Source organism: Sander vitreus, chromosome 13, assembly GCF_031162955.1.
Source record: "Sander vitreus isolate 19-12246 chromosome 13, sanVit1, whole genome shotgun sequence".
Taxonomy (NCBI): domain Eukaryota; kingdom Metazoa; phylum Chordata; class Actinopteri; order Perciformes; family Percidae; genus Sander; species Sander vitreus.
The window spans coordinates 7,966,778-7,994,549 of NC_135867.1; the positions used below are offsets into that span (position 1 = coordinate 7,966,778).

The 27,772-nt window shown below is 40.0% G+C and overlaps 1 protein-coding gene across 4 annotated transcripts; it reads left to right on the plus strand.

The window, feature by feature from the left end:
* The first annotated feature begins 1,862 nt into the window (after positions 1-1,862).
* macroh2a1 (macroH2A.1 histone) lies at positions 1,863-25,124 on the plus strand. Of its 4 annotated transcripts, XM_078265865.1 has the most exons (10): positions 1,863-2,193; positions 3,771-3,971; positions 4,662-4,768; positions 4,955-5,146; positions 6,135-6,242; positions 10,084-10,183; positions 13,268-13,279; positions 15,475-15,564; positions 19,842-20,016; positions 23,570-25,124. In XM_078265865.1, exons 2-10 carry the CDS (start codon positions 3,800-3,802, stop codon positions 23,733-23,735), a joined length of 1,122 nt encoding a protein of 373 aa, XP_078121991.1. In that variant the 5' UTR covers positions 1,863-2,193; positions 3,771-3,799; the 3' UTR covers positions 23,736-25,124. The 4 variants fall into 4 exon arrangements, with proteins under 4 accessions (XP_078121991.1, XP_078121990.1, XP_078121989.1 ...); XM_078265863.1 differs by lacking the exon at positions 10,084-10,183 and having other exon boundaries at positions 1,865-2,193; positions 6,138-6,242; positions 13,189-13,279; XM_078265862.1 differs by lacking the exon at positions 10,084-10,183 and having other exon boundaries at positions 1,868-2,193; positions 13,189-13,279.
* The last annotated feature ends 2,648 nt before the right edge of the window (positions 25,125-27,772 follow it).

The window sequence follows — 27,772 nt, forward strand, 5'->3', positions numbered from 1 at the left end:
ATAACTTGTATATTCTAAGATTTATGACTTGCTTGATACTTGAAATTATGAATTGATCTTCTCTATGTAAACTTCAGCTCTACAATCTTTAGTTTGTATTTTATTTTATTCTGCACTTAATGAAACAAGATTCATAAATTACAGTCATTCACAGATAACTGCATATTTCCACACATATACGAGCATGTGTAGCTTGTATGACAGCTACAGGCTGCAAATAAACTAGTACAGAATCAGAATCAGAGTCAAGTTCATTCACTTTTACCAACTATCAGCAAGCAGTTAGTTCTCCTGTAAGTGGGGTTTTGGTTTTAATTTGGTTTCAATGCACAGCTCAGGTCTGACCTCTGCTGTGAAGCTGCTACTACTGCATCTGTGTGCTGCACATAGCCACTTGCCCTTCACTGAGTGTGTATCACTGAGGGCATTAAAGCCTGATTTAGATATATCATGACCCATTTTGTAACATGGGTGCTTGTATGTTGAGTGTCTGGACTAAAGTGCACTCATATTTGTATTCAATTGTGTTTTTCATTCACATATCATTAATCAAGAAAGATGTAGTTCACCTTCAAAATAAAAGTATGCATAAGGAGGTGACAATTGAGTTAAACCTGACATTAGGAAATACATTGCGTTTTCTATTTTTTTAAATTGGTGTACTGAAGCAACGTTACTGTGATAGGGTGATTTGATATACAATTTTGAAATTGTTGAGTCAAAGATCACAGACATCATAATTCAATTCATGAGCAAAGTAAATTCAAGTAAATTTACTTTTATGAATTTACTTTACTCTCATGAATTTGGTGTAATAGTGCATTCCATTTGAACTTGGAGGTTGGAATTTCCGAGGTCAAAGTCAGAAACGCCTCCTGAAAGAGTTGGGAAGTCGGACAACCTCGCAGTACCCTGAGCTCAAAATCCAACATGGCTGCCCTGTGCATCAACAGTGATAGTGCGTTCCATTTACCTCGGAACTCGGAAGCCGAAGCTGGGAATGACGTCACACCCGGGTTAGCCATTGTTAGCAATGCCAGTTTATAACAACGCATTAAGCTGTTTTTGTGCATACAAACAGCGTAACAACACTGTCCACAGTATATGGACAGCGCTGCGTGTACGACTGATTTAGTGAGACACAAATAACACAGAAGGGCTTATAACTGTATGTTACTACAGCTTTCACAACTGTTGATGCACGGAGCAGCCATGTTGGATTTTTAGCTCAGGCAACTCGGGTCAACCTTAATACATCCATGGGGTCAACTGGGAGTGTTTCCGATGTTGACCTTGGAAAATCAGAGTTCCGAGTACAAACGGAACACACTATGAACGTTCTCTTAATACATCCATGCAGTGAACGCTGTAGTAACATACAGTTATTAGCCCTTCTGTCTTATTTGTGTCTAACTAAATCAGTTGTAGGCCTACACACAATCCTGTCCAACTTCTATCCGTGGACATGTTACGCTGTTTGTATGAAAAAACAGCATAATGCTTACTGCGTTGTTATCAACTGGTATTGCTAACAATGTTCTCTTAATACATCCATGAGCTAACCCCACAATAAAAAAATCTATTTTTTTTTTTAATTTGACTTGTAAATGGAACGCATTCAACTCGGGTGTGACGTCATTCCCAGCTCCTGGCTTCAAAATGGAACGCACTATCATTATTCCCATATAAAACAGTTGCTCTGATGCACTTTGATTGACAATCTTTTTGATGAATAGGCCTACTTTATCAGAAAAAAAAACATTCTTGCAAAATGTAGTAGAGGGATTTGTGGGTTGGGGGGGGGGGGGTATATTTGTACAAGATGCCCAGAATTAGTGACACCCCTGGTCAAAAAATTTGACGTAGCCCACTGTAAAATGCGCGAACAGGTTATGTGACTCTCGTAAAGCTTAAATGTATGTGAGAGTTAGCATAGCTAGATCTACTCGGGAAACGGTCAGAATTTTCAGTTTAAATCACGTGTTTTCCTGGACAAAGTAAAGTGTAAAGGGTTAAAGATCATCTCGGCAGCAGATTCAGACTCATCAGGTTTGCTCTCCAGTATAGTTGCATCGCTCCGCGGGCAGCGCTGGCTCGATCCGATATTTTAACTCGCTGTGGATTGTGGGAGTCGAGGACATTGCCCAGGCTTGTTCCCGGAGAACCGGAGACATTTTTTCCCCGCTGTGTTTTGTAAGTAATCCACCGGGTCTGCACACCGTCGTGTCGGGTTAAGTACGGTCTCTCATTGTCGGCCGAACCAGTCTCCGTTCGCCGAACTGAGCCGTTAACGTTGCCATTTCGTGTTTTACTGGCATGGAGGCCGAGAGCGGAGACTGCTGGAGCTGGCAGGCAGGGAGGGGAGGGAAGGAGGAGAGGGCAGCTGCTGCCGCTCTGCCGGGGTTATTTCCTCTCGAAAGCTCGCTGACCTGAACAGGAAAATGTCCCCAGTTAGTCTGACAGCTCGATTTTTAGCCGTGTAGTCGCTCAGTCTGTGGATAAAATACATGTGCGAGACATCCGGCGGGCTGTTGACATGGGGAAATCGTTGTCAGTGGCCAGCAGAAAGAAATACCCAGTGAGGCGGTTAAACCAACCTACACCTGTCCGGAGAGCAGACATGCCGCAGATCTTCTATCTGCTGGTCAACGTTACGTTCAATTGCCACGGTTAGCGTTATGGTATATGTATCGTGTGGAATCCTCGCATTACAGCATGTTAGCTTTTGGTGGAGCTAATTAATTATCAGTATCAGATAGCTAATTGGTGTCTGCATCTGGTACAATAAAAATGATTCCCATCACAATTATGTTTACGTCATGAAATTATCCACGGATTTTACTTAAAATATTAGGTTTTAGTTGAGTTTAACCCACAGAACAGCCATATGCATGTTTCAATTTAATAATTGACCATTCCCAAGATGTCAGGGTGCTAATGGCATGTTATCAATAAAATATCCGTTCACAGCAGTGATCAGACAGCAGCATAGCTCTTATGATAATCCATGTCTTTTTACAGCTAATGTGACATTAAGGCTGCACTTTGGCCCGAGGGTGATCAAAATAAAAACACAGAAAAATGCCATTGTGGATCTTGGGCAATCAGTCTCTAAAATACTAAAGTCTGATGAAGTAGGCTAAACTTTAAAACTAGATGCATCCAGGGGATTTATAGTTGAGAGAATGAAAGCACATAATTAACTGCTGGAGGACTTGAGAGAGAGTGACTAGACTTATTATGAAGGGCTTAGCCCTGAATGCATAATAACAATATTCTTTATTATTACTGTATAGTGGGAGTTTAGAGTTGGAGTGTTGGGATGTAAAACCTATTCAGGATTGTATCATCTTTTGTTTTTTATTAAATTTAAGGGTCCAAAATATCAAACCTTCGAAAACTGAAGGTTATTCAGGAATTGCATTTAGTTTGTTGTAAGCTAGCCCCAGTAAAAGAGCCTACTGCTTATTTATTTAACTCTTTATTTTGATTCATTACTTCCTGTGGGAGATATGTCCCAGCTTAACACTGGGATTTCATCTAATGTTAGGCATGTCTGCAGCTTTCTAGTTTGGGAAAGATTTCCTCTGTTGTGGTTGCAACCGGTAAGACGAGCGTATGTTTTCACATCTGGCCAAGACATATTTAAGAATAAAGTCACACTAGGTGTACTCAGAACTGAATTACAGTTTATTTTACCATGTTAACTTACCATGAAGAAACGTCATATTCAGATTTGTTAATGGATCATGGTTGTTGTGTCCCTGCAGAGCCTGACACAGGTAGCGGTCTCAGAACCATGTCCAGCCGAGGAGGAAAGAAGAAGTCAACCAAGACGTCCCGGTCTACCAAGGCCGGGGTCATCTTCCCTGTAGGACGCATGCTGCGCTACATCAAGAGGGGCCTGCCCAAATATCGCATCGGGGTGGGAGCACCCGTTTACCTGGCGGCTGTCCTTGAGTATCTTACTGGTAAGATTTATTCTCTAGTGAGAGAATGATAAAATATAAAAAAGCATATTTGAATTCAGAGGATAACTTAACTACTTATTACACATGTTGTTTAGGCATTAAAAGGCACGTTGAACAACAGCTGATCTTCAGTCTTGTACTGCTGAGCAACTTTTTTTAAAAACAAGGCTCTAAGACAGATGGATACAAAAGCTTTAGTTACTTATGGTATCTGTAGGCGTTCAAAAAATCTGAATGAAAAATATAATTTTTTTTTTATCATGTAAGGGCAGTACATTTTTCTTAAATTTATCATTTTGACACAAATATAATATTTTCAAAATCTTTATATTCAGTGGCCTACTCAGAACCCAGGCAGAAAGTAACAGCCAAAAGAGAAAACTGCTATAAATGAGGTACTTTTCTCACAACATTTCTAACATGAGCTTCAGCGTAGAGATATGACAGTTTGTGATGAGGAAGCACGTTAAAGCTGTACTTGCTCTTGCAGTCCAGTTGTAGGAATTTGCTCAATTCTTATGTATGTTAATTCATGTTTACTCTATACTAATTACATAGAATTAAAGAACCACATGAAAGTCTATTATTGTTAATTGAGGTTACCTCTGCATTCATAGGCATGAACTGATTTTCTAAACCATTTGTGCTCTACAATGTTAATTAATTATTTATTTTTTCTCACCCATGTAGCTGAGATTTTGGAGTTGGCAGGTAATGCAGCCAGAGACAATAAGAAGGGTCGCGTCACACCACGACACATCCTGCTGGCCATCGCCAACGATGAGGAGTTGAACCAGGTCAGCTGCTGCACGTATCTTATACAAGTTGCATTTATGTAAACTTGAAGCTATCTAATCTGCCATTCGAAGGACATTTACAAAAAAATCAACGTATAACATCATTGTCAGCTATTTTTCCAATGCAAGTTTTTAGATTGATTTCTTACCTTCCAGGCAGTTTTTAATTTTGTCTTCCTGTTTCAGTTGCTGAAAGGTGTGACCATCGCAGCAGGTGGAGTCTTGCCCAATATCCATCCAGAGCTGCTGTCTAAGAAGAGAGGTGCAAAGGGAAAACTGGAGACACCCGTCTCACCCGCCCCAGAGAAGAAACCCAAGCCAGTCAAAAAATCGGCAAGCAAGAAAATGAGTGGGAAAAAAGCAGGAGCGAAGGCTAAGGTATTGTTTAACGTGAACAGGCTGGTGTTTGTTTGGCTGCTTAAAAGCACCAGAAACATTTAATTGAACCTGTTTAACCACAACGTTGTTTTTGTGGTACGCTAATCGATTTATAAGCCAGCCGTGTTAAAAAAAAGTCAACGCAAATTTAAAAAATCTACAAAAAACATTTGTTTACTATTGAAAACATACTCAATACCCTGAGCAGGAACTCCGAAACTCAGAAAGGACTGTTTCATTTTAATTTACATATACAGTAATTTCAAGCAGGAAAATGCAAATCGATCTCAGTTCCATAGACATGTCATACTAAAACATGTTACCACCAGTTATGTCTGGAGCAGCCTATATTATTTTTTAAGCATTCAGTCCTGTATTTTGAGTCATTTGGGAACAATGACATTCAAACGAAGCTAAACATGAGACAGACAGAGAGAGAAATGAGAACTAAAGAGATAAATCTTGACATCTGATATCCAGCATTTCCTCCCCCAAGATGAGGACTGATCCTAATATTTAGCTATTTCCTGATTGGATCCTAACTGGCTTTAACACATGACAAAGAGTGATGATGTCCAAAAGTTAGAGCATAAATTATAGGGACTAGGATCCAATTATTTGAAAGGCTATTCTGCCTGCATATGTATTCCCAGGGGTTCCTTCACAATAAACTTCGCGTAAACGGTACATATACAGGACTTACAGGTTGATTGGTTTACATGTTTTAGTGAGGAGAAAATTAACCGAAACATTGCAAAAAAGTTTTGACATTTTTATTAGGCAGGGAAAAGTTGAATTAACACCCACAACCAAGACAAATCTAATTAAAGGCACAGCACTGAGACAAGGTGTTCTCGTAGAACAGCTTCAGCTCTGATACTGTAGCTGATCCTGATCTCTTACCTCTCCACAGAGGGAACCAAGAGACAACAATAGTCCCTATAGACTGTGTCACATAGTGTCAACATGTATTCTGTGTCCTCAACAGAAGCAGGGTGAGGTGAGCAAGGCGGCGTCAGCAGACAGCACCACAGAGGGATCTCCAGTTGACAGCTTCACCGTGCTCTCTACAAAGAGCCTCTTCCTGGGTCAAAAGGTCAGTTTCTGTCTGTTAAAACGTACTAATTCAACACAGGTCGAAGCTAAATACATCATAAACCACAGGCGAGTCACTACTGAATGATTTAAGTTTGGGATGAACAGATAGCTTACTCATGCCAGGCTAAAATAAGGCTTATGAAGAGGTAAGAGTTCTAGACAAATATCTGATAACTTGCAAATACATGAAGTAAGACATAATGCATAAATACATAATGTATACACGTGGTAGATATTAGGACTAAAATTGTCTCTCAAAAGACTTTCGTGTTTTAAAATGCAGTGCCATACATACTAAAAGTGTTAACATTTCAGTAGTAAAGAAATAAGACATTGTATGCCTTTTATTTTTTGTAAACCTATCTCTGTTTTGGAGAAAACTTGACATCTCATTCTCGATGAGCCACCAGATTAATCAGATCAGTGCTCAGGAAAACTGTAAAACCAAAGATATGTTTTGTAATTTGTTCAGCCACAGGGGTTATAATTAAAGACTACAAACTGTTAGATCTGCCTCCTTAAAATATCCTAGCTATTCTTTTATTTATACGTTACTGTCATAACTGAACCAGATTTAAGAGGTGAAATCAAGCAAAGATGATGTGATAATGTAATTAGTTATCTGTTTTGTCTCATAGAAAGAAAGCGCTTTGTGATATTTTGTTCTATAAATGTAAGTTTCCATCACGCTGTACTTCCTAACAGGTCTGCTCAATTCACCAGACTTCATATAAGGGCTTATAGTGCTACACAACAGAGCGGCGCACTACACTTTAACTGTAATAGTAGCAACCATGAATGTTGTGTTGCTTAATGTATCAGATGTGGCAGATCTGCAAGCTCCCCTCGCTTTGGTCCTGCTGAGCATAAAAACTTCTTTTTCAAGTTTTTGTTTTTATTTTATTTTAACTGAAACATGGAAGTAAATTTGCCTAAAGTCACGTCTAAGCCTTTTTTAATGTTCAAGATCGCATGATCATCAAGATCAGAAGCTTATGAAAATAGATTTGAGTTTGAAAAACATAAAAGGCAGAGGGGGAACACCGTTGTGTCTAAGAGAATGAATGACTCAAGAATGATGCAAGAAGTGTCACTAATTCCCTAATTTCAATCTGATTGTGCTGTCTTTGTGCTAACAACTATATTATGTGTGCTGTGTTTAGCACTCTGACAATAGTTTGGAGCAGTCTTTTTTTTCCACAGTGTCCTCTGTGATTTTTTTTTAGTTTGCCTCTTACTAAAGCTTGTGGCTAGTGTAGTACAACATACGATTAAACACAAACAGATAGGAGAGGATTAACTGATGGTTTCTACAGAAATACAATTTATAGTTGTTTCACAGTCTGCAGAGTCATGAAAACTCTCTATGACACTGTTAGAAAATCTAATTAACTGTTAAAATCAAATGCCAAATTAATTGCCCTCCACAGGAGAACAAATGTGGGAAATTTACTTCCAAAACTCAACGTTTCAGATCAACTTTAACTGCGGGTAATGGCACTGCATGCTTTGGTCTACCATGCATATGCTAATACTAATATATTATTTAATACTGACTAATAATCCTGACGTGATGTAAAAGCAGATTTTGCTTTTGAAGCATAATGACACATACCCCTTGCTTGTGGTTTTATCACAAGTCTTTAGCAATTTTGCTTCTTCACCATGAATGAATTGATCTTTTAGGAACCTTGGAAAAAACATTACAGTCTGTAGTGTTAGAAAATATGTTAAACATATTTCAAATTACAGCTTGTTATTGCCTATTTCTAAAGTCTAAAATATTGCTGCTTACACGTTGTCTTGGCTCATGGTGATTTTAACACACATTCCTAGGTGTATTGCATTAATTTGAAATCAAACTTAAAGTGATTGACTTTGATTGTGGAATAGATTACTCTACACTCAGTAGCAGGAAGTATTTGTCTGTTGTTGTATTTTCTTCATTAGTGTAAGTGCTCAGTGCTGACCACAGATGACAGCAGCTGTTTGAAATCAGTGGATGATAATCAAATGAATGCAGTTAACCTCCCCCTGATTAAGATAATGAACCCATGGATAGAAAAGCTAGTCTGTTTTCTGTTTTATAGACTTAATTATCTCAACTGCACTTTTCCTGCCCAAGTGTTCAGTCTCAGTCACACACTCCAAATAACTGCTCTGCTGTCACTGCTTTCACTCTCACTGCTTGTGGGATAATTTGGGCTTTTTTATTTTAGAGTATTAAGTTTAAATCCTTGGAGGCGAAAAGTGGTGTTTACTAATTAATCTTAGACTCTGGGATACTAACAGGATGTGGCATATGCGTTGGAAGTACTTAACATTTAGAAGGATACTTTGACATTTTGACTTTTGTTTTAGAACATTCCCTCAGTCTTGGTAAAAATTGCTTGCTTTGAAACTGTGCGGTACAGCTACCATTTAACAAACAAAATATTAATAAACTGGAATTGTCTTTGAAAACCTACAGTAGCTAGTAGGAATATAAACTGACATTATATAGAAACAACAGCACTAAAGGGACATTGCAAGACATAAGATGTAGACAAAATGACAAACACTCAACAAACAATCCCTACACTCAACTGAACTGAAATAATTACAAACACAGCTACAAAGAAGGGATAAAATTAGATTGTATGCCATAGAGCTTATTTGACGTTTAACTGTAGGAAAAGCACAGGTGTAAATAATCAAACTATTGATGGTTGAATTGCATTCAGCTGCTTCAGTTTTATGGTCCTGGTATTGTTGCATGCTGTCTCACTGTCACTCTGTCATGGCTTAATGGGACACTTAAATATAACAGAGACATTGTTAATGCTATTAGTAACACCTGTGCTTTTCTTACAATGACAAGTCAAACTGTCTGCTGTGAAAAAGAGTATATATTATATTCCTGTGGGTTAGTTTCAGCTTGTGACCAATGTCCCTCTTGGTTGAGGCCATTTGTATGTGTGGTCCTAATTATCCAGGCTCTTTCCATTGGCATTTAAAATAATTTAGCATGTCCTAATCAATGCCCCTACATGCCTGCTGCCCTCTTTATACCTCTTTTAGTTGTCACAATGTTGTGTTATCCAGAGGTCTGATTTAATGCTGACTAGTCACGCTTGCCAGACCTATCCACAGTGCTGCGGAGTAAGGTCTGGCCCCTCCACAAATACACTTCTGGATAGGAGAAAAAAACGCTCTAGGTTGTTTGCATTTCTTTAAACCAATCACAATCGTCTTGGGCAGCGCTAAGCTCTGGTCGCAGCGACGATGTATCTGCAAATTGGTCTCGGGAAGGAATCAAAATTTTATTTAAAACGTGCCATTTTAAGCGAATAACTTGCTAGCTCGAAGTGTGTTGATGTCTTCCGAAACCAATGGAGTTTAGCAAGGCGAGGGACATCCGGGCAGAAGATTCGGCAGCAACAGATGTTCTGGCGATTATCCGGTAAATGAATTGTCGTCGATTAGACTAAATGCTGACTAATGCTGATATAGCAGTAGCAGTATAACCTTTTGTTGCAGTGTTTTTGTACATGAGGTTATTATTTTCTGTTTCTTGTGTACTCCTGTACAAAGAGGCTGTCAGTCCACATCTAGGCTTTACATTTCATGTCACTGCACACCAAAACATTAAGCATTTACTCACTGTGTGCTTTCAGCTGTAGTGAAGTATGTTGAATGTCTATATATAATGTCAGTTCTATAAATCATCAAAAAGTCAAGGTATCCCTTTAAGCCGTGGTGTGAATCTGGTTTTAATTGCTTTGCTTCCTCCCCTGTTCCTTCTTGCTCTCCCTCCTTCTCGGCATGCCTCCCCCCTCCCCCGCTTCCCACCTCCGCAGCTCAACCTCATTCACAGCGAGGTCAGTAACTTGGCTGGCTTTGACGTGGAGGGGGTCATCAACCCCACCAATGCTGAACTTGAACTTAAAGATGATCTAGGTGAGCTCCCCTAGCCCAAACTCTCTGGTCTCAGTGGGGTTTGAGATGATACAAATCCTTGAATGTTCAACAGCTTGACAACTTCTCCTAAACTAAATAATCAGTGAATAAAGAACTGTCAGAAAAAAAGTTTTAGACTGCTGGACTAGTTAGAAGGACCTTCCTGCACCACATCTATTTATTCACACTGTTGGCAACTTAGTTGATGTTGTGATCATGTAGGACAGATGTTGGAAAGTGGAAGAGATATTTGAATCACAAATTTATCACTGGTTGTTTTGATTATTTAAAATCAATTGAAGATCTGACGACAAAAACAATTACAAAAATCCAGGTGAAAATTGAGGGTTATTGGTGCCTTCTCTGAAATTTTCTCTTCACTTTCTATTACTGTGCTGAGCTTTTTGCAAGTTTATCTTAATCGTATTAATCTATGGAGAACAGCGTCCTTCATTTTCTTCCTTACCATTTTTGGATACTTGGGAACATGAAATGAAAAAAGGTGAAACTCAGTGTAAACCAATCTTTAAAGGTCCCATGACATAGTGCTCCTTGGATGCTTTTATATAGGCCTTAGTGGTCCCATAATACTGTTTCTGAAGTCTCTTTTATATAGGCCTTAGTGGTCCCCTAATACTGTATCTGAAGTCTCTTTTATATAGGCCTTAGTGGTCCCCTAATACTGTATCTGAAGTCTCTTTTATATAGGCCTTAGTGGTCCCCTAATACTGTATCTGAAGTCTCTTTTATATAGGCCTTAGTGGTCCCCCTAATACTGTATCTGAAGTCTCTTTTATATAGACCTTAGTGGTCTCCCTAATACTGTATCTGAAGTCTCTTTTATATAGGCCTTAGTGGTCCCCTAATACTGTATCTGAAGTCTCTTTTTTCTATAGACCTTAGTGGTCCCCTAATACTGTATCTGAAGTCTCTTTTATATAGACCTTAGTGGTCCCCTAATACTGTATCTGAAGTCTCTTTTATATAGACCTTAGTGGTCCCCTAATACTGTATCTGAAGTCTCTTTTATATAGGCCTTAGTGGTCCCCTAATACTGTATCTGAAGTCTCTTTTATATAGGCCTTAGTGGTCCCCTAATACTGTATCTGAAGTCTCTTTTATATAGACGTTAGTGGTCCCCTAATACTGTATCTGAAGTCTCTTTCCCGAAATTCAGCCTTGGTGCAGAATTACAACCACTAGAGCCAGTCCCACAATGAGCTTTACTTAGGATGTGCCATTTCTGTGTCTGTAGCTATTGAGGAGGAGAGAGGGGGGGGCAAGGTGGAGAGTGGGGGTGTGGCCTTGACCAACTGCCACTTTGCTCGTTTGAAAGCCATGATGTCTCTCTCTCATTCGTGGGCCAAATTCTCTGGGCGGGCAAAGCAGAGAAAGGGGAGGTAACCTTGCTCCTTATGACCTCATAAGGAGGAGATTCCAGATCGGCCTATCTGAGCTTTCATTTTCTCAAAGGCAGAGCAGGATACCCAGGGCTCAGTTTACACCTATCGCCATTTCTAGCCACTGGGGGACCATAGGCAGGCTGGGGGAACTCATATTAATGTTTAAAAACCTCATAAAGTGAAAATGTCATGCCATGGGACCTTTTTTAAAAAAAAAAAAGATATTTTTGGTGAAAATTAGCTTTATGTTTAATGCAGCTACACAACCTTTAATAACATATTTTTGTTGCTTTGATATTGGCCTTATAAACATCTCAGTACTGTAAATAAAAGCCCGGTCAAATGGCTCCGCGGACGGCAGCCTCGGTGTTGCGCTCTCTAGTACTTTTTATTTTTTTGTTTATTTTTCAGCTCTCCCTCTCTGGTTATGTTTTTATCTTTGTCCAGCTTTGTTGTCCTTGTTTTAGCTGGATGTCTTTTCTGTGTAAGCACATTGAGAGCAACGAAAACCGGAGTGATTTACAGTAAACCCTAATGAAGGATGCAGCCATTCGAAATGAATGGAAAAAACACTGGACACATGTTCTATATGATTAGCTTTTGACGTCTGTTGACTTGGAAAAACCTCTGCTACAGCTAACGTTCCTCAGCAGAAGTGCTTGTTGATGATTTCTGGACTCTCGGGAAATAAAATAACTTATTGATGGTGTTGCTTGCAGTGTGAATACCTGGTGAGGATTATATCTTTGATCTTCTTTGACCTCAAGTAACTCATCCTGCTCTTTGACTGAAAATGAAGAGAGAGACTGATTTTTCTCTAAAATACAACTCCCAGGAGCAAGACATGAATTTCTGTGGAGACATTCAAGGATTTTTTTATCGGAGCCCCTAAGAGCAGTGATCACGCTTGCTCTTCCCATCGGTAGATGTGTTAAGGTTCATTCCAGGTTGTCATCCTTTCAGATGGCTATCAGCCATTTTTACAATGTTTGATAATAACTCTAATTGCAGGACAATTTTAGTAATGAAATATAGCATCAATTTACAGAAGAAAAACATGACATGAAACTCTGTTAGTTGCTCTCTGCTGCCTGACTGTAAGGGCGGTGGCCTGGAGTGTGATCTTAAACTTCTTTGCTCATTCATATGAGCCAAGAAATCAGGACGACACAGTAAGTCAGAAAACTTCCCTAATTTCTCCAATTAAAAACTACAAAAAAAACTTGAAGATTTTAAAATGCACTCTAGCATGCAATCTTGTGCGATGATGAGTGTAAAGAATTGACTGTATTTCTGTCTAAGTAAATCTGGCTAACTGCAGTCCTGCTTTCTAATTACATGACATGACCCACCGTGTCCTCAGTTGCCTCCTTGTTTCCTGTGAAGTCCTCAGCCAATAAGGAGCGCGCTCACTTCTGTCTCTTTTCTTCCTGTTCTTCTCTTTCATCCTTTTTTTTGTTCTACTTTTTTTGTCTCATCTTGTTGCTCCTGATCACTCACACACACACACACACACACACACACACACACACACACACACACACACACACGTTTTTACCACCATGTTGTTTGGCTGTTGTCTGTCATTGTTGTCATCTGTAGTTGCAAGTTGTCAGAGCCGACATTTCCATCGTGGAGAGCGATGCTGTCGTTCACCCGACCAACTCCTCCCTCTATGCAGGTGGTGAAGTAGGTAAAGGAACCATTGAAACCACAGAGACCGCGAGTGCCTGTCCGTCTGCTCTCTCTTTGCATATTCTAGATGGTCTGCACTGCAGTCTGTGGACAAGCATCACAGCAGCAGCACAGTTTTTATTCTGCATTGTAGGTTATTTAGCCAGTGCCCAAACACCCTGCTGTTCTTACTGTAAATGCTTTATGTAATTTGATCAAACATTGACTGAAATAACTATTACTCTATCATGAATGAAAATTGACTTGCAGAGGCTTGAAATGTGAAAGCAGGGACTATTTTATGTATGCAAGGAAGTGCTTGTGGGAAACTCCAGTCTCCCAGGTTTGAAAGTGAGCTGCCAAACTGCATTGCAGTAACACGCTATGTTTTCAATAAACTTAACCCAGAAGACGTACTCATTGTAGACATTGTGAAAAGGATTATTTGAATTTGGCAGCTTACTGTATTAAAAAAAAAGAGTCTGGTGTTTGGCAGCTGACTCTTGTTTTCTCAGATGTCAGAAATTCTTGTATTTTATGCACCAAAAAAAGTTTTCAAAGCCGTTCCTGATTGCAACCAGGGTGTGTCTCTCAAAGCAGGACTAATGAAGTTACCACACATCAACATCGCGGACTGAAGCAGAAAGAACTGCTTGGATTATTACACCAACCCTTGCATTGTTTTAACACAGGGCTGTTTTTAGTCTGAGTGCCCGATATCTTCGTCACCCTGCTTCGTGAGACAAGCACCTGCATTAGCTATGAGACACAATTCTTATCTGACCTTCCCAAAAACGACTACAGTAAGATTCACTGTCTCAAGCAACTTTCAATTCTTTGCAAGTTTATTTTCACATCATACAGGCACACGCTACAGCAAGCCTGCAAATTTGTAAAAGCAGCGGTATAGTCCCATAACATTGGTGGCCCAATGTGACGCTGTAATGCTTTACCCACTGATGATTCACCTTTACAGTTGAACCACTGAAGAAAATGTATACATTACTTCATTATGATACTCTTAATAATCATCTAATATCCAGGTACAGTGTTAAACAGAAACATGATCTACAGAGAGCAGTTGAGTGCATCATGTAATGCATACACAACTGTATATTTCTGTCCCTGTAATCCTGAAACCATGCTGCTGCTGTTTGTTGATGCTGCTTTGTTCTACTTGGCTTTACTGTGGGCGATCTTGAACTCGCTTCATTTCCTGTCCCCCTGGATTGTGCTGTCTGTTCAGCTGGTTAGAAAGAAAATCCACCAAGTTTTTTACTTTGATTTCCTGAAGCTTCAAATTAAAGCTCCCGAGCGTTGATCACTGGTCCTTTTGAATTAATGAGCGAGTGAATGTTTAACTATTTAACAATTAACATTTCATAATTTAAAGCACTTTTAATCACTAACTTTCCTTAAAGGGCTGATATTAACCTTGTTGTATTTTCTCTCCTGCGTGGTTTAAATGTTATTGCAGCTAGAACATTGATTTGTCTGGCTCTGGTAGATTTAAATCACCTCTCTCCTCTCTGGTTTCCTTTGTGGTTTTTCTCTTTAGCTCTGAGTAAATCTGAAGTAGTGTGATCCGTGTGGAATGAATAATCAAAATAAGTAGGAAAGAAAACATTTGCTCTCTCAGTTGTTTAAACTTCTAAATGTATCTTCCTCCTCTTCAGAGTTGAACTTGAAATGCTTCCTTGGCTGTTTGAGTTTCAATGTGTATGCGAGCAAATTAACCAAGCTTTTACATTTTCATTTATAACATGCTGCAAACCCTTTTTCTTCCTTCCTCTTTTTTTTTTTTTTTTTTTTTTTTTAAAACGCACTCTTCACTCTCTAATTTGGAGTTAAAGGAATACCCTCAGTCCACTGCAAATAAGCCAGTATGTGAGGACAGAGGGAAGTAATTAGGGACTGCGGCTTTAATACTTCAGTTTAACTGACTCAGAGTGAGTCATTTGGAAAATAGCAGCCCTGAATTTTTGCACTTCATTTGTGAGGTAACAGAGACTCTGTGTGCGGCATTAGCTCAGAGATTGAGAGAGAAACCAGGTGAAATGATTGACGGCATTGTTGTCTGTCTGTCTGTCTCCATGTCTGCCTGCTTGCCTCTCATGCCTGTCTGCATGACATTGCCTCTCTCCTCTTCCCTGCTATCTGTCCATCAGCAGTATGTGAGGATGTAATCACTCCAACCCTCTCCTCCACGTACAGGCTCTGCTCTGGAAAAGAAGGGAGGGAAGGAGTTCACTGAAGCGTTGTCGGAGCTGCACAAGAAAAATGGCCCTCTGGAGGTGGCTGGCGGTAAGTGCGCGGAGTATTGTCAGGATTTGCCTACCAGTACCTGCTGCTTATTGTGTGGATAGTAAAGGGATTTAAAAAAAAAAAAAATCTTTTTATACAAAAATCTGATGACATTTCTGCCTGAGGAGCCTGGAGCTTTTGACAAGTTGGGGTTCGGACACTTTCATTATTAAATCGACCTCGAGCAAGTCAGGCTTTGCTGTCGTGACGTTGTTACAAAATTCAATTCCTTAGACAAACACAAGATCACAGTTATTCTCAGTAAAACAAATGATGGGGCATGGGTAAGACTTTCTACTGTAAGTGCTATCTAAGGGGTATGACTGCCTTTCATCCTGTATAGCAGCAGCTAAAATCTGTGGTGATGAGTCGGTTTTTAAAAACTTGAAACTCTGCTCCAGCTATACTATACTTATGTTTTCCAACAAGCTTCAAAACTACCTTGACCAATCTTGATTGTAGATTTTGTGATCAGAGACCGCCTCCTGCCGTTGTACAAAGTGAAAAGAGAAATTCACAGAGTTCTGTTTAAAGACACCTTCGCTTTGCTGCAGCTAGTAAACGTCCATATCCACTTGAGGAAAAGATAACGAGTGTGAACCCCAGTTGACACCACAAGTCTTTGTGCAACACTGATGTTTCATGACTTTTTTTTCAATTTCACCATTGATGGGGCTGAAAAGTGCATATTGATCTACTCAAGCACCACCCATCTCATATGACAGTGATGTCAGTGTGTCCCGTAAATCTCTCTAGACACACGCACGCACACATACACCAAACTAAACAGGGCAGGGTCCTTTTGGCCTCTGCTTCCATGAGTTCACCCACTTTCACACGACCAACTCTCTTTCTTTTAGAAGCTAAGATTTGCCAGAATCATTGAACTTTTTAGAGAACCGGTGAATAGTTGACTATTTCTGTAAGACATTTCTTATTGGCACGTTATATCTGTCCTTGGCGACTTGCGTCTAAAACTATAGCCATCGGTCTTCAGAGAGCCATATTATTTGAGCCGTCAGATTATTTTATCCTTCAGTCCATTTGTCTCCACTTTCTCTTTCTGTCCCTCTCTTATTCTTTCTCCATCTGTCTCTCTCATTATTCATCACTCATACTCACTTTTTCAATCACTCCCCACCTTCGCCACTGCTCTCTCTCACATTCAGCCAAGTTAGCTTAGCATAATAATCCCGGTCTCTGTGTGGAGCTTGTAAATATATTACCAGGTGACTGAACACCGAGCCAGCAGAGCCTGTCGGGGATTCTGGGGATCAGGATCAGCAAAACGGTCATCCTGACCAGACCTGGTTCAGAACAGCCATCAAACAAGTTCTTCAAGATGTTTAAAATACTTGTAAGAAGTGTTTGCTCATCTGGATTTTTTTTTTGGAAAGAAAACTTCCCTATTTCAAGGCCAGGCAGGTACCGGTGTTATTCCCCAAGTTATTTAAGTTAAATTCATTTTGTTTAATATTCCAAAAACAGGTCCAACTTAATTTATTTTTTAATGCATGGTTCATTCATAAGAGAGATCTGCTGCACACATAGTAAAATAAAAATGTTGGATGGCAAAAAATATAAAAATTGGGTTATTTTGCTGTGATTTTATCACTCGTAATCAGAGGCATTTGCCTGGGAGGCAACTTTTTCTTTTTATAAAGGTGAATGATAACTTGTTTACTGTATTACTTGGCAATGAGCCATTTGTTTAAGTACCCGGTTACACCAGAAAGTGCCACATCAAATGGAATTTCTTGTGAACTCTAGAGCTGTAACGATTGAGTCGATCAACAGAAAGATAATCAGCAACTATTTTCATAATCAATCATTAAGGTAATTTTTAAAGCAAAAGTGACAAACATTCCCCAGTTCCAGCTTGTCATTTATAAGGATTCACTGCTGTTCTGTTAGAGAGTTTGGGCTATTCAATTTGGGCTTTAGGTAACTGTGACGGACATTTTTCACAGTTTTTTGGCTATTTTTTTTTCCCACCCACAGAGTAGGGTAGGGAAGTCATAAAGTATTGAGAGACAAACTAAGCCATTGTTGGTTTTGGTCTTTTGTCCTATTGTAATTTATTGACAGAAACAATTCTGTTGCACACAGGAAGTAATGGTAATTTCTGGCAGCAACAGCATAACCCTTTTCGTTTTGTTTTTCTGATTGAATGAAATAATAAAATAATAATAATACATTTCTTTTTTTATAGCGCTTTTCTAGACTCTCAAAGACGCTTTACAGTTTTGGTTGCATAGATACAACAAACAAGACAAGGTACATAGACAAGGTTACATAACAGACAAAAGAAAAGAAAACCCATAGGTGCATGGACAAGCAGAGACAAGCAAGAGAGGTGGGCAATGAAAAGGAGGGAAAAACTGGGAAAGTCTGTCAACAGGAAAATGCAAGTTCGAAGAGGTGAGTTTTGAGGGCCTGTTTGAAGGATGGTAGGGTGCTTGACTGTTTGATGTGGTCGGGGGAGGACGTTCCAGAGGGTGGGTGCAGCAGCTGAGAAGGCTCTGTCGCCCCAGGTCCGGAGCTTAGTCCTGATGGTCTTGAGTGTGTTAGTATCGACGGACCTGAGGAGGCGGGCAGGAGTGTTGCGGTTGAGGAGGTCGGAGAGGTATGGAGGGGTAAGGTTATTAAGTGCTTTTGTATGTGAGGAGAAGTATTTTGAAGTTGATCCTGTGTTTGACTGGGAGCCAGTGGAGATTGTGGAGGACAGGGGTTGGCTAAATTGACAAAAAAAGAACGCCACTCACAGCTCAAACTACGTCAACAGTAATGTAGCAGTACTGTCTGCATAGTTTGATTGACAGGTGATCGCCAGATGTGCAGTGCACAAACACCACCACACACTGTTCCTCCTTCCCAAACCATAAAACAAGTTGAACTTTGCAGGCAGTCATGAAAACCGTAATCATCATCATCATCATCATCCACACACTTTAGCTCACAACCAGATCACACATGCAGCGCGACTGGCTCTTGCTCTGCTGTGTGAAGTCTCTCCATCCTCTCTGTGTGCCATCTGGAAATAAGCTCTTCCTCAGTTTTGACTCCAGTCCAGTCACACGTTTGCTGTGGGCTAATAAAATCTGACTGGAGGCTTTCTCACTTCACAGAGTCAGGGGCTTTGGCTAAGGTACACTGTCTACAGCTGCTGGTTTGACTTCTACTTCTCTCATGTCTTCTCTCCATCTCTCCGTTTCCTTTTCTCTTCTTCTCTTCCTTGTTCTTCCTCTTCTCCTTTTCTTTGCTCCTCTTCAGCTGTCTGGAGAAGTGATTTCTCCGGCCCACCTCGCTGTAATACCCTGGCCAAACCATTTTAAGCTCTTGGAGATTTGCTGCATACATTTTCCACAAAGCAAAGTGTTCTTTTAGCATCTCGGGCCTCCAGGGTTTTGACATCTGACGAAACTGGTTAATGAAGCTGATTTTGACGTAGACAATGGACGTGCCGTGAGAAAATTAGAGTTAAAGTTAGAGTTGAATAAGTTCACTCAATGTCTGACTAAACAAAACTCGCACAAATCTGGCAAAATATAACGTGGCGTCTCCGAAGAAAAAAATGTTTAAAGCACTGATTTCACTAAATAATGCAGGTCACAGCTGTGGGTGACGACGGACGTTGTTCTTTCATTTTGTTTCATTATGTTTTCAAAGTTGTACAAACCATCATGTAAACATTTATTCAACAGCAAAATATTTGCAGATAGTTCAGAAGTGACACCACATTTTTCCATTTTCAGTTTTTGGCCTCACTGATATCCAGTTTTCAGTCTTTTTTTTTCATAGTGAGGTTTTAGAATATTTTAAAATGTTATTGCCACTTAACTAGCTCTGGCTTTTTTCGAACCATGATGATTTGGTGCTTATCTCTGTTTTATATCATTTTAAAGTGAATACCTTTTTATACTTTGGACTTGGATTTTTTTAACAAAACAAGCATTGAGGATGTCAACTTAGGACTCATTTTTGGAAAAAAAATTCACAATTTTCTGTACTAGTAGATAATAATTGTTAAATAGAAAAATATTTTTGTCAAAGCCCAAATATGATCAATCATAGATTCTTAAGTATTCTGATTATAATATGAATGTGCAAACAAGGGAGAAGTTTGCACAAACATATTCACTTACCAGACTTTCTACCTGACGTAACTAAGTTCCCTTTCTGCTCCCCCTCCTCCTCTGCTTTGTGCCCATTTTTATGTCCTCTCCTCTTCTTACCTGACTAACCACTCTTCATCCTCTCTTCTCTCCATCCCTCAGCTGTGTTGACCGCCGGCTTCGGTCTGCCTGCTAAGTACGTCATCCACTGTAACAGTCCAGGCTGGGGCTCCGATAAGTGTGAGGAGATGTTGGACAAGACGGTGAAGAACTGCCTGGCTCTGGCGGATGAGAAGAAACTCAAGTCTGTGGCTTTCCCCTCCATTGGTAGCGGGAGGTAAGAAAACACACACGGAAAGAAACACACCTGACATCATCATGCAATCCCTTATTGTGAGGTGTTTTTGTCTTTATCTAGCACTCATTAACACCCAGTTTGTCCTTTTTGCTAAAGATTACATGCTTGTAAAAACGAGGTGCTGTTAGAAAATGTAATATTATCTTAGCCTAACTGACAGTATGCATTAACAACATCAGCTCAAGGGCGTTTTCAATCTGGCTTTAGTTTAGTCTGACACTGGAGGTAGTTTGCCAAAAAGTGTGGTAATATGAACACTTTTTGCAAACTTGGTTCCAGACCAAGTGTACCTGAGTTGACCTGAACAAGGTGATCTATACTCCAACCGGAACAAAACCCCTTTCACATGTCTTAATAACATCATGAGTGGCATACTTGCATCGTCAGCAGTAAAATGTTCATGCCCGTGCCCATTTTCTCTGTGTAAGTCAAAACGGGAGTTGACATGGTTCCCTGGCAACGGTGGTAAACACCTCCACTTTGATCAGGAAAGATTTACACAAACATGCCATGTGTTAGAACAACAGTAAGAAAGTGTGAAAGCAGCACATGGCAGGTCAGAGCAGCGGATCACAACCTTTTTGGGTCGAAGAAACGTCTACATGTGAACCCTTATCACAGGTTTAATACTGTGTTTACTGATGTTCCCTTCTCGTATTGTTTCATATAAATAGTGTTAGAGGTCTGAGAAGGTAAAACTCTCCAGGATTTAACAAGAATAAATTAAAGATTTCGAGAAAAGGCTTCAAAGCTTAACTAAAACTTAGTTCAGCAGAAATATAGCCACTGTAGCAGCGTTGCTCTAGGGCAGCGGCGACGCTAAATATAAATAAATAAATAAATGCATGGTTTTGCTGCACTGTTAGCAAAGCATGGCTGAGTCAATTACTAAAACAAAGGCAAGAATATACATATTGGTGACCACTACTCGATCTAAGGAGCCAATCTCCCAGTCGAATCGCATCGGTCTCCTTGACTATCCCTTCGCGGAAAAACAGCTGATTGTTGCACACCTCTCCCTCTCTCTCTCATTCACTGAGAAAAAGCTGATCTCAATTTAAAGGGGCTTTATTGGCATGGGAAAAATTACATTGCCAAAGCAATTGTGAAATAATTTTGTTGTTGTTGAAAAAAACGATTTACGAGCATAAAGTGTAAACAGAGCTGTGTAACATTGTAATCAATAAAATAGGTTAAGTATAACTAATACACACACAGGCCTATATATAGAGATCACTCTTCTCTGGGGGGGGCACCACCACTGCTCTAGGGTCTGTCAGTTGCTCCACCACTTTGGTCCAGAATGTATTATCTCAACAACTATCTATAAATTGCAGGAACGTGTGTGTGTGTGTGTGTGTGTGTGTGCGCGTGCGCGTGTGCGTGTGTGTGTGTGTGTGTGTTATGCGCATATCTCTAGAACCGTTAGTCAGATGGATTTCAAACCTGACAAGTGTCTTGCTACGGGCACGAGTAAGTGCGGTGCCAAGTTGACGTGACGTTGTTTGGATTAGAAATGTAAAAGATATCGTTAAATATATATCGGTAAAAGAAGCACACATTGGCTTTTGCCGCACTAGCCGCTGGCCACTCCGCCTCTCACACTGCACAGCACGGCACCTCAGACCCACAAAAAATTTGCAAAGTAGCACTACTTTGGACGGTCTTTGACTTTGAATAAACAAACGACAATTCCCGAATTTAAGGTCGTTTCAGAATCCCACACATGCAAAGCACAACCGGCTACAGAGTTTTTTTGTGGCAGACAGAGCGTGGCACTTATAGGCAGGCTACCAGACACTGTTTTTGAGTCACATCAAAACACGAGTTGGGCGTGTTTGGTGGGAAGGTAAAATGCACGCCACATGCAGAACGCTATACAACAGCGGCGGAGGGGTGTTACCACCTTGACTCTTTTCCTGCTTCCAACGTTAGCTACAAGATTGCTGGATATACCAAACTAACTTTTCTTCACTTTCCTGGAGCACGAGCAGATAGCTGAAAGGAACATTGCGACTGTTAAAGGCGAAATAAAGGCGCTACGCTTTTCCGTGTGTATATTTCTTCGCTAAGAGGAAACCCAACAAAAAGCCATTTGCCAACACTAAATATCAAACAAAAGCCAGACACTATATAGTATTAACTTGCTGTGAGCTGTAGCCTACATTCACCACTTCTAACCAGAGGCAGAACATAACGTAATCTCGGAGATTATTCCTTCACAGCGCTGTGCAATGCGAGAAAGTCTCAGCGCTGAGCAGGGCAGACGCAGCACTTTTCATCAGACTCACCCCAGGTTAATTAAGTATACTGCCAACTAGTAACATTACCCCCGTAAATCAAATCCCCTACTTCACAGTTAACTGTCAAGCCACTAAACCTGTATGAAAATGAACACCTCTGCTGAAATGTTAAATTTATTAACGATCCTACGACACAACACCGTCTCTCTCTCTCTCTCTCTCTCTCTCTCTCTCTCTCTCTCTCTCTCTCTCTCTCTCTCTCTCTCTCTCTCTCTCTCCCCCCGCACACAGTCCGGTTCTGGTGGTTGATTAACGCAGATATGTGCAGATTAGTTCTCATAACGGGCCAGGTGGGTAGCACACTGCGCCCTGAGTCCATGAGGCTAATGTCTGATTACGCCACTTTGTCATTGTGATATTTTGTGATTACACTCTGAATCTGCAACGTTCTCTGTCAGGTAAATCAGTAAGTTAGTAGTAGGGTATACAGGGGAGTTGCATTTGAAGGGGTTTGGGGTCCTTCTGTAAGTAATTTTGGGGTACAATTTGGTTTTGATGAATTCTACAAGCAGCAATACCACAGGCCAAGCCGTTCATCGGCCGTTCCAAACAGGCACATTTTCAACGGGCACTGCACTAGTAGGATAAATTGCAGTAACTTTGGTGATCCTGAATTTTCATCTAGCACCCCCATCAGCCTCAGCTGTACTTTGTGCTTCTATTTGGCAAATGTTAGCATGCTAACAAGACAGATAGTGAACACAGTAAACATTATACTTGCATTTAGCTCAAAGTACCGCTGTGCCTACAGCCTCACAGAGCTGCTAGCATGGCTGAAAACTATTTGTCTTTTCTTATTTCCCATCTTGTTAATATTGCGAGCATTCACCTTTTGACTTGCGAACCCTTGTTGGGTCTGGAACCACAGGATGGGAACCACTGAGTGATGGGGGGGGTCAGTTGAAGTCAGGTTTACACTCAGCTTTACAAACAGCTTTAGAGTGATTAACACTTCTGAAAAACTTGCAAAATGCAGGGTGAAATATTAATCATTTATTACATCAAGTCTTGAGCCTGGGTTTAAAGGGTTTTACCATTTGAGCGACTGAAGGCTCACACTCATGCTCTTTAGGCTACTGAAACAAATGCTGCCAAGTCATTTCTAATGATGTATTATGTCTGGTAGGTCCAGTTAATAACTATGTTTGTATGTATGTTGACCTACAAAAGTTTCTCCAGTGTTTGACCACAATTAACTAAGTGTGTGTGTGTGTGTTCGCTTCTGTCAGGAATGGCTTCCCAAAGCAGACTGCGGCCCAGCTGATCCTTAAGGCCATCTCCACCTACTTTGTGGCCACCATGTCTTCCACCATCAAGACCGTCTACTTTGTGCTGTTTGACAGCGAGAGCATCGGGATCTACGTACAGGAAATGGCTAAGCTGGAGACGAGCTAAAAGAGTTTGGAGTATTCGCCTCCTTGTCCCTTTTTTTTCCCCACCCTGTTTTTTCCTTCAAGGAAATAGGAAGGTGTTTACTAGTGATTTGTTTTATTATCAAGAGAAGAAGAATCTTTCTAAAGGCCGGGAACTTGTTTTTGCATTATGTTTATATTTTTTCCTATATTGTTTTAAATTTCTTATTTACTTGTCACCTCTGGCGTTTAAATGTAAAAGTGCACTGTTCATTCTGCGGTCTTTTAATACAAACGGTGCCATACAAAATAGATTCAACAAGTGAAGACTCACTTTAAGATTTACTTTACTTTCATATACGGTAAAAGATGTTATGAGAGATAGCTACAGTACACCTCAATTACCAGGCTTCCAGAGAGGTCTGATGAATACGGGTTCATGCATGTAATGGCAGTAAAGATAGTAAAAACAGCTATTCTCTTTCTTTTCATATCAAAAACATAAAACACTAATTCAGTGTATTTTTTGGTATTAATTCTTTGTTCATCTCTTGTTAACAGTACTGTATAATGAAAAGGTGAAGTTCAGTTTGCTGTACTTTGGTCTTCAGGAGACTAATATAGCAGAACTATGGAATGAGTTTCTGGTTTTGTGTTGTGTGTTGCAAATTTCTGTTTGCCTTTCTTTACACAGGCAAAAAAAATTGTTTCCTTGTGTGCTGCAGAGACCTTGAATAAAAAGACGTAATTAGTTAAATGTGTATTATAATCATCCTGGTACCAGCGTCATGAGTTTACACTGTAAACTGAACACCTGTTGGTTGTCATTTACAGTAAAAATAAATCATTTTTTGACATAAAATGGTAGAATTTGAGGTTTTTGCAGGGCACGAATGGTTTATATTGTGTGTTCCTATCAATGTTTATATAGATGGAGTATTTGTGAAATGTTCTAGAAAATTATTGGACTGTAACAGATTTTTTATTTTCTGTTTTAATTGATTCTAAAAGGCACAGGTTGTTTAAAAAACAAACAAGTGAGAGAGTTTTTCTTTGTGTTTTGTCTTTGTTAAGCCATAAAACAAATGTACTAATTTTTGCTGGAAATAGAAGCTCTCTGCTGTTGCTTTTGGTTTGCCTTTTGATTCAGCCGCCACAAGATGGCGCCGTGTAATCAAGAATTGGATTTTTCATCTCAGCCATTTTCTGTGCAGCAGCAGGCCTCTTCACACAGACGCTGTTTGATTTAAGTTGGATTTGAATTGGGATTGACGAACGTATATATGACTGCTCTGCTGCATTTGGACTTTTCAAAAGCCTCACTTTCTTATAAAAAAAAGAACTATGTAAAATGCTTTCTAAAGAATTGCTACAATTGATTCTACAAAAGGTCTGTACACACTCCGGTAATAAAATACCTTTAAAAACATAATTTTGTCCCTCTTGAAATTATGAGATCATTTTGTGCTTCAACCTTGAGGATGCTGCCAGGAACTGTGGACATCATAGTGTGAGAGTGTGAAGTTTAATTGTAAGAGAAAACTTCATTGTCCCCCATGGAAACAAGTGTGTGTATGTGTGTGTCCTTGAATAAATAAGAAATCCATCTCCAATGTAATAAAGTAAGCATAATTTGAAGTGTTGCAGAACAAATGGCAGAAGGATGACATGCTACATATATTTGATTTGACTGAGAGCCACATTCAAAAGCCAAAGGATCCCCAGCTCAACTTCCAGCTCTACAAGTGTGTGTGTGTGTGTGTGTGTGTGTGTGTGTGTGTGTTTCTGTTCTGTACTTATGAGGACTAAACGTCTCAGTGAGAGAAGAAGAAGAAGATTATTAGTGTGAGGACATTTTGATACATTGGTTAAAGTTGAGCATGGAAAAGCTTAAAGGAGCTTAATGTTTGTGTAACACTATTGTTTAGGAATAGTATGCCATTGTTGCTAAACTTGATAACTACCCCATTGATGATGCAAACCATTTTCTGGCCTGTAATCAGTTTTGCATAGAACCTCCCCACCTGATCCTGTTTTCAACGGCACAAAGATAAAACACATGAAAGTAAACATGCAAACTAGTATCTCTGCACGTCTTATTATTGGACAAAAAAAGAATGATGGAAGCAAGACTTCAGAAAACAACAAAAGTAAAAGCAAAGACAGAAATATCTACACCAGTCCAATGCCTTGTCAGCGGGGTAGTAATTCAAAAACAAAACGGTGTTGGAACCGAGAACAGAAGTTTTCATTGTCATCCACAACTTTCAACTAGTTGTCTCCTGACGTGACCAACTTACAACATGACAATTTTGAAATGACATTTACTGCAGGAGTTAATGTCGAGTAATGACAGGAAGTCAGGTCCACTATCAAGTACACACCATCACGGTATTCAAGTTAAACCTTTGTAGACATTACTGTGTTCCTGGTTATAAGATTCCATTTTCTCTTTTTGAAAATGGGTCACAGCTCCAGCAACACGCGTTAAAACATATTTATATTTTCCTGACATAGTGGGTAGGTGGTCATGTGAATAATGACTTTTCTTGCAAAGTGTACAAACATCCCTTCTCCTATTAACAGTCAGTGTCGGCTTCTTTTAAACATGAGGGCCATCTTTTCCAAACCTTAAACAGTTGATTTTTTTGGCCACTTGGTGGCAGAGGATAAACATTAAGATGTAAACACGCCATTGGCATATCATCACTTTTCAAGTGTCACATGTAAGTAAACACTGTTGCCTACTCACACATTCAACAGACATAAAGTGGAGCAACATAAGCATTTTTTTGGAGTTGTGTTTCTGGTAACCTGGCGAATTTACGTCAAATATTTACTCTCCTTTTAGCTCTATTTTTGGTCTCCACCAACTCCTGAGGGAAATATCTGTCTCTTCAGCTGCTAAATGCTAGCCTGGTCCTACCAGACTCTTGTACATTTCATTTGTACAGAGAGTCTGGCCACTCTCTATTGACAAGTGTTAACTTCCTTAAAGGCGGGTACTCTGTTTAAAACTAAACTTGGTTATCTGCCATAACCAATCGCTAACGTTTGGTCGTGATGTCGGCTTAGCATCGCTAGCGTTCGCCTTAGCATCGCTAGCGTTAGCCACTCCACTAACGGAGCGAGCTGGAAAATCAAACTTTTCCCGAACCCCATGGGGAGGAGGGCACAACATCATGGCCACCAACAAAACTCAGCAAAGACTGTTCTTGCTCAGGCTTTAACTTCTGGATATTCAGCAGCATTGCCTCAACGGACCGAATGGCTTCGCTTGCATCTTTCTCCGCTGCCATTACGGAACTACAACTCTAGCACATGGCCTCAACGTCATCGTTCTCAGCCACTCCCTCTGTTCGCTGATTGGACCGCCAAAAATTTGGCTGGAGAAAAGCCAAGACTACACCGCAAACCCAGACGTAGTACTGAAGGGAAATGAAAATTGAGCGTAAGTACGTAGGAGGGCGGAGCCAGGGTAGGTAAATGCTCCACTATGGTTACCACCTAGTCTCTAACTTTGTCTTTCTGTCTGTTGGTTCTTGGTAAGTACTTGCAACGTACTTAGTAGTAGCATACAATAGGTTTATTAGGGCTTTTTAGCTGAAAACAATTGCCTGCTATGGCTTAAAAATTATGTTAATGTTGTGGCGGAAAATAACCATAACACTGAGCTAAAGGATGCTGAGATTTGAAGAGCTGAGTGGAGCTGTAGAGTCAGGTGATGGTCCTCTCTGGGTTCGCCACTACAAGCAACCGTTTGATATTTAAGAGGTCATGTGATCCATAGTTATTATAAAAATATTGATTATAGCCACTTTAATCAAGTAGTTTTATTACCCAAACTTTAAGTACTGCTGGTGTGTCTTCTTCCTATCAAATGGCGGTGCCAGATCAGCAAATATTTACAAACATCACGATTTGTGAACTTCATCAGAAAATTGCTATGATTGAAATTATAACGTATTATTGTGAAAATCAAGACTCCATATGGAGGACCATATATATTTGAGTGATTTACTGAGGTAAACAAACCTTAGACATCTTAAAATATTAATAACTCAAATGTTGTTGTCTAAT

What these genes read in the sequence shown, in the direction of transcription:
- macroh2a1 (XM_078265865.1), top strand. Translation starts at nt 3,800, where the DNA reads ATGTCCAGCCGAGGAGGAAAGAAGAAGTCAACCAAGACGTCCCGGTCT. An exon ending in AAGCAGGAGCGAAGGCTAAG is followed by an intron (nt 5,147 to 6,134) that starts GTATTGTTTAAC and finishes TGTCCTCAACAG; the next exon opens with AAGCAGGGTGAGGTGAGCAA. An exon ending in GCCTCTTCCTGGGTCAAAAG is followed by an intron (nt 6,243 to 10,083) that starts GTCAGTTTCTGT and finishes CCACCTCCGCAG; the next exon opens with CTCAACCTCATTCACAGCGA.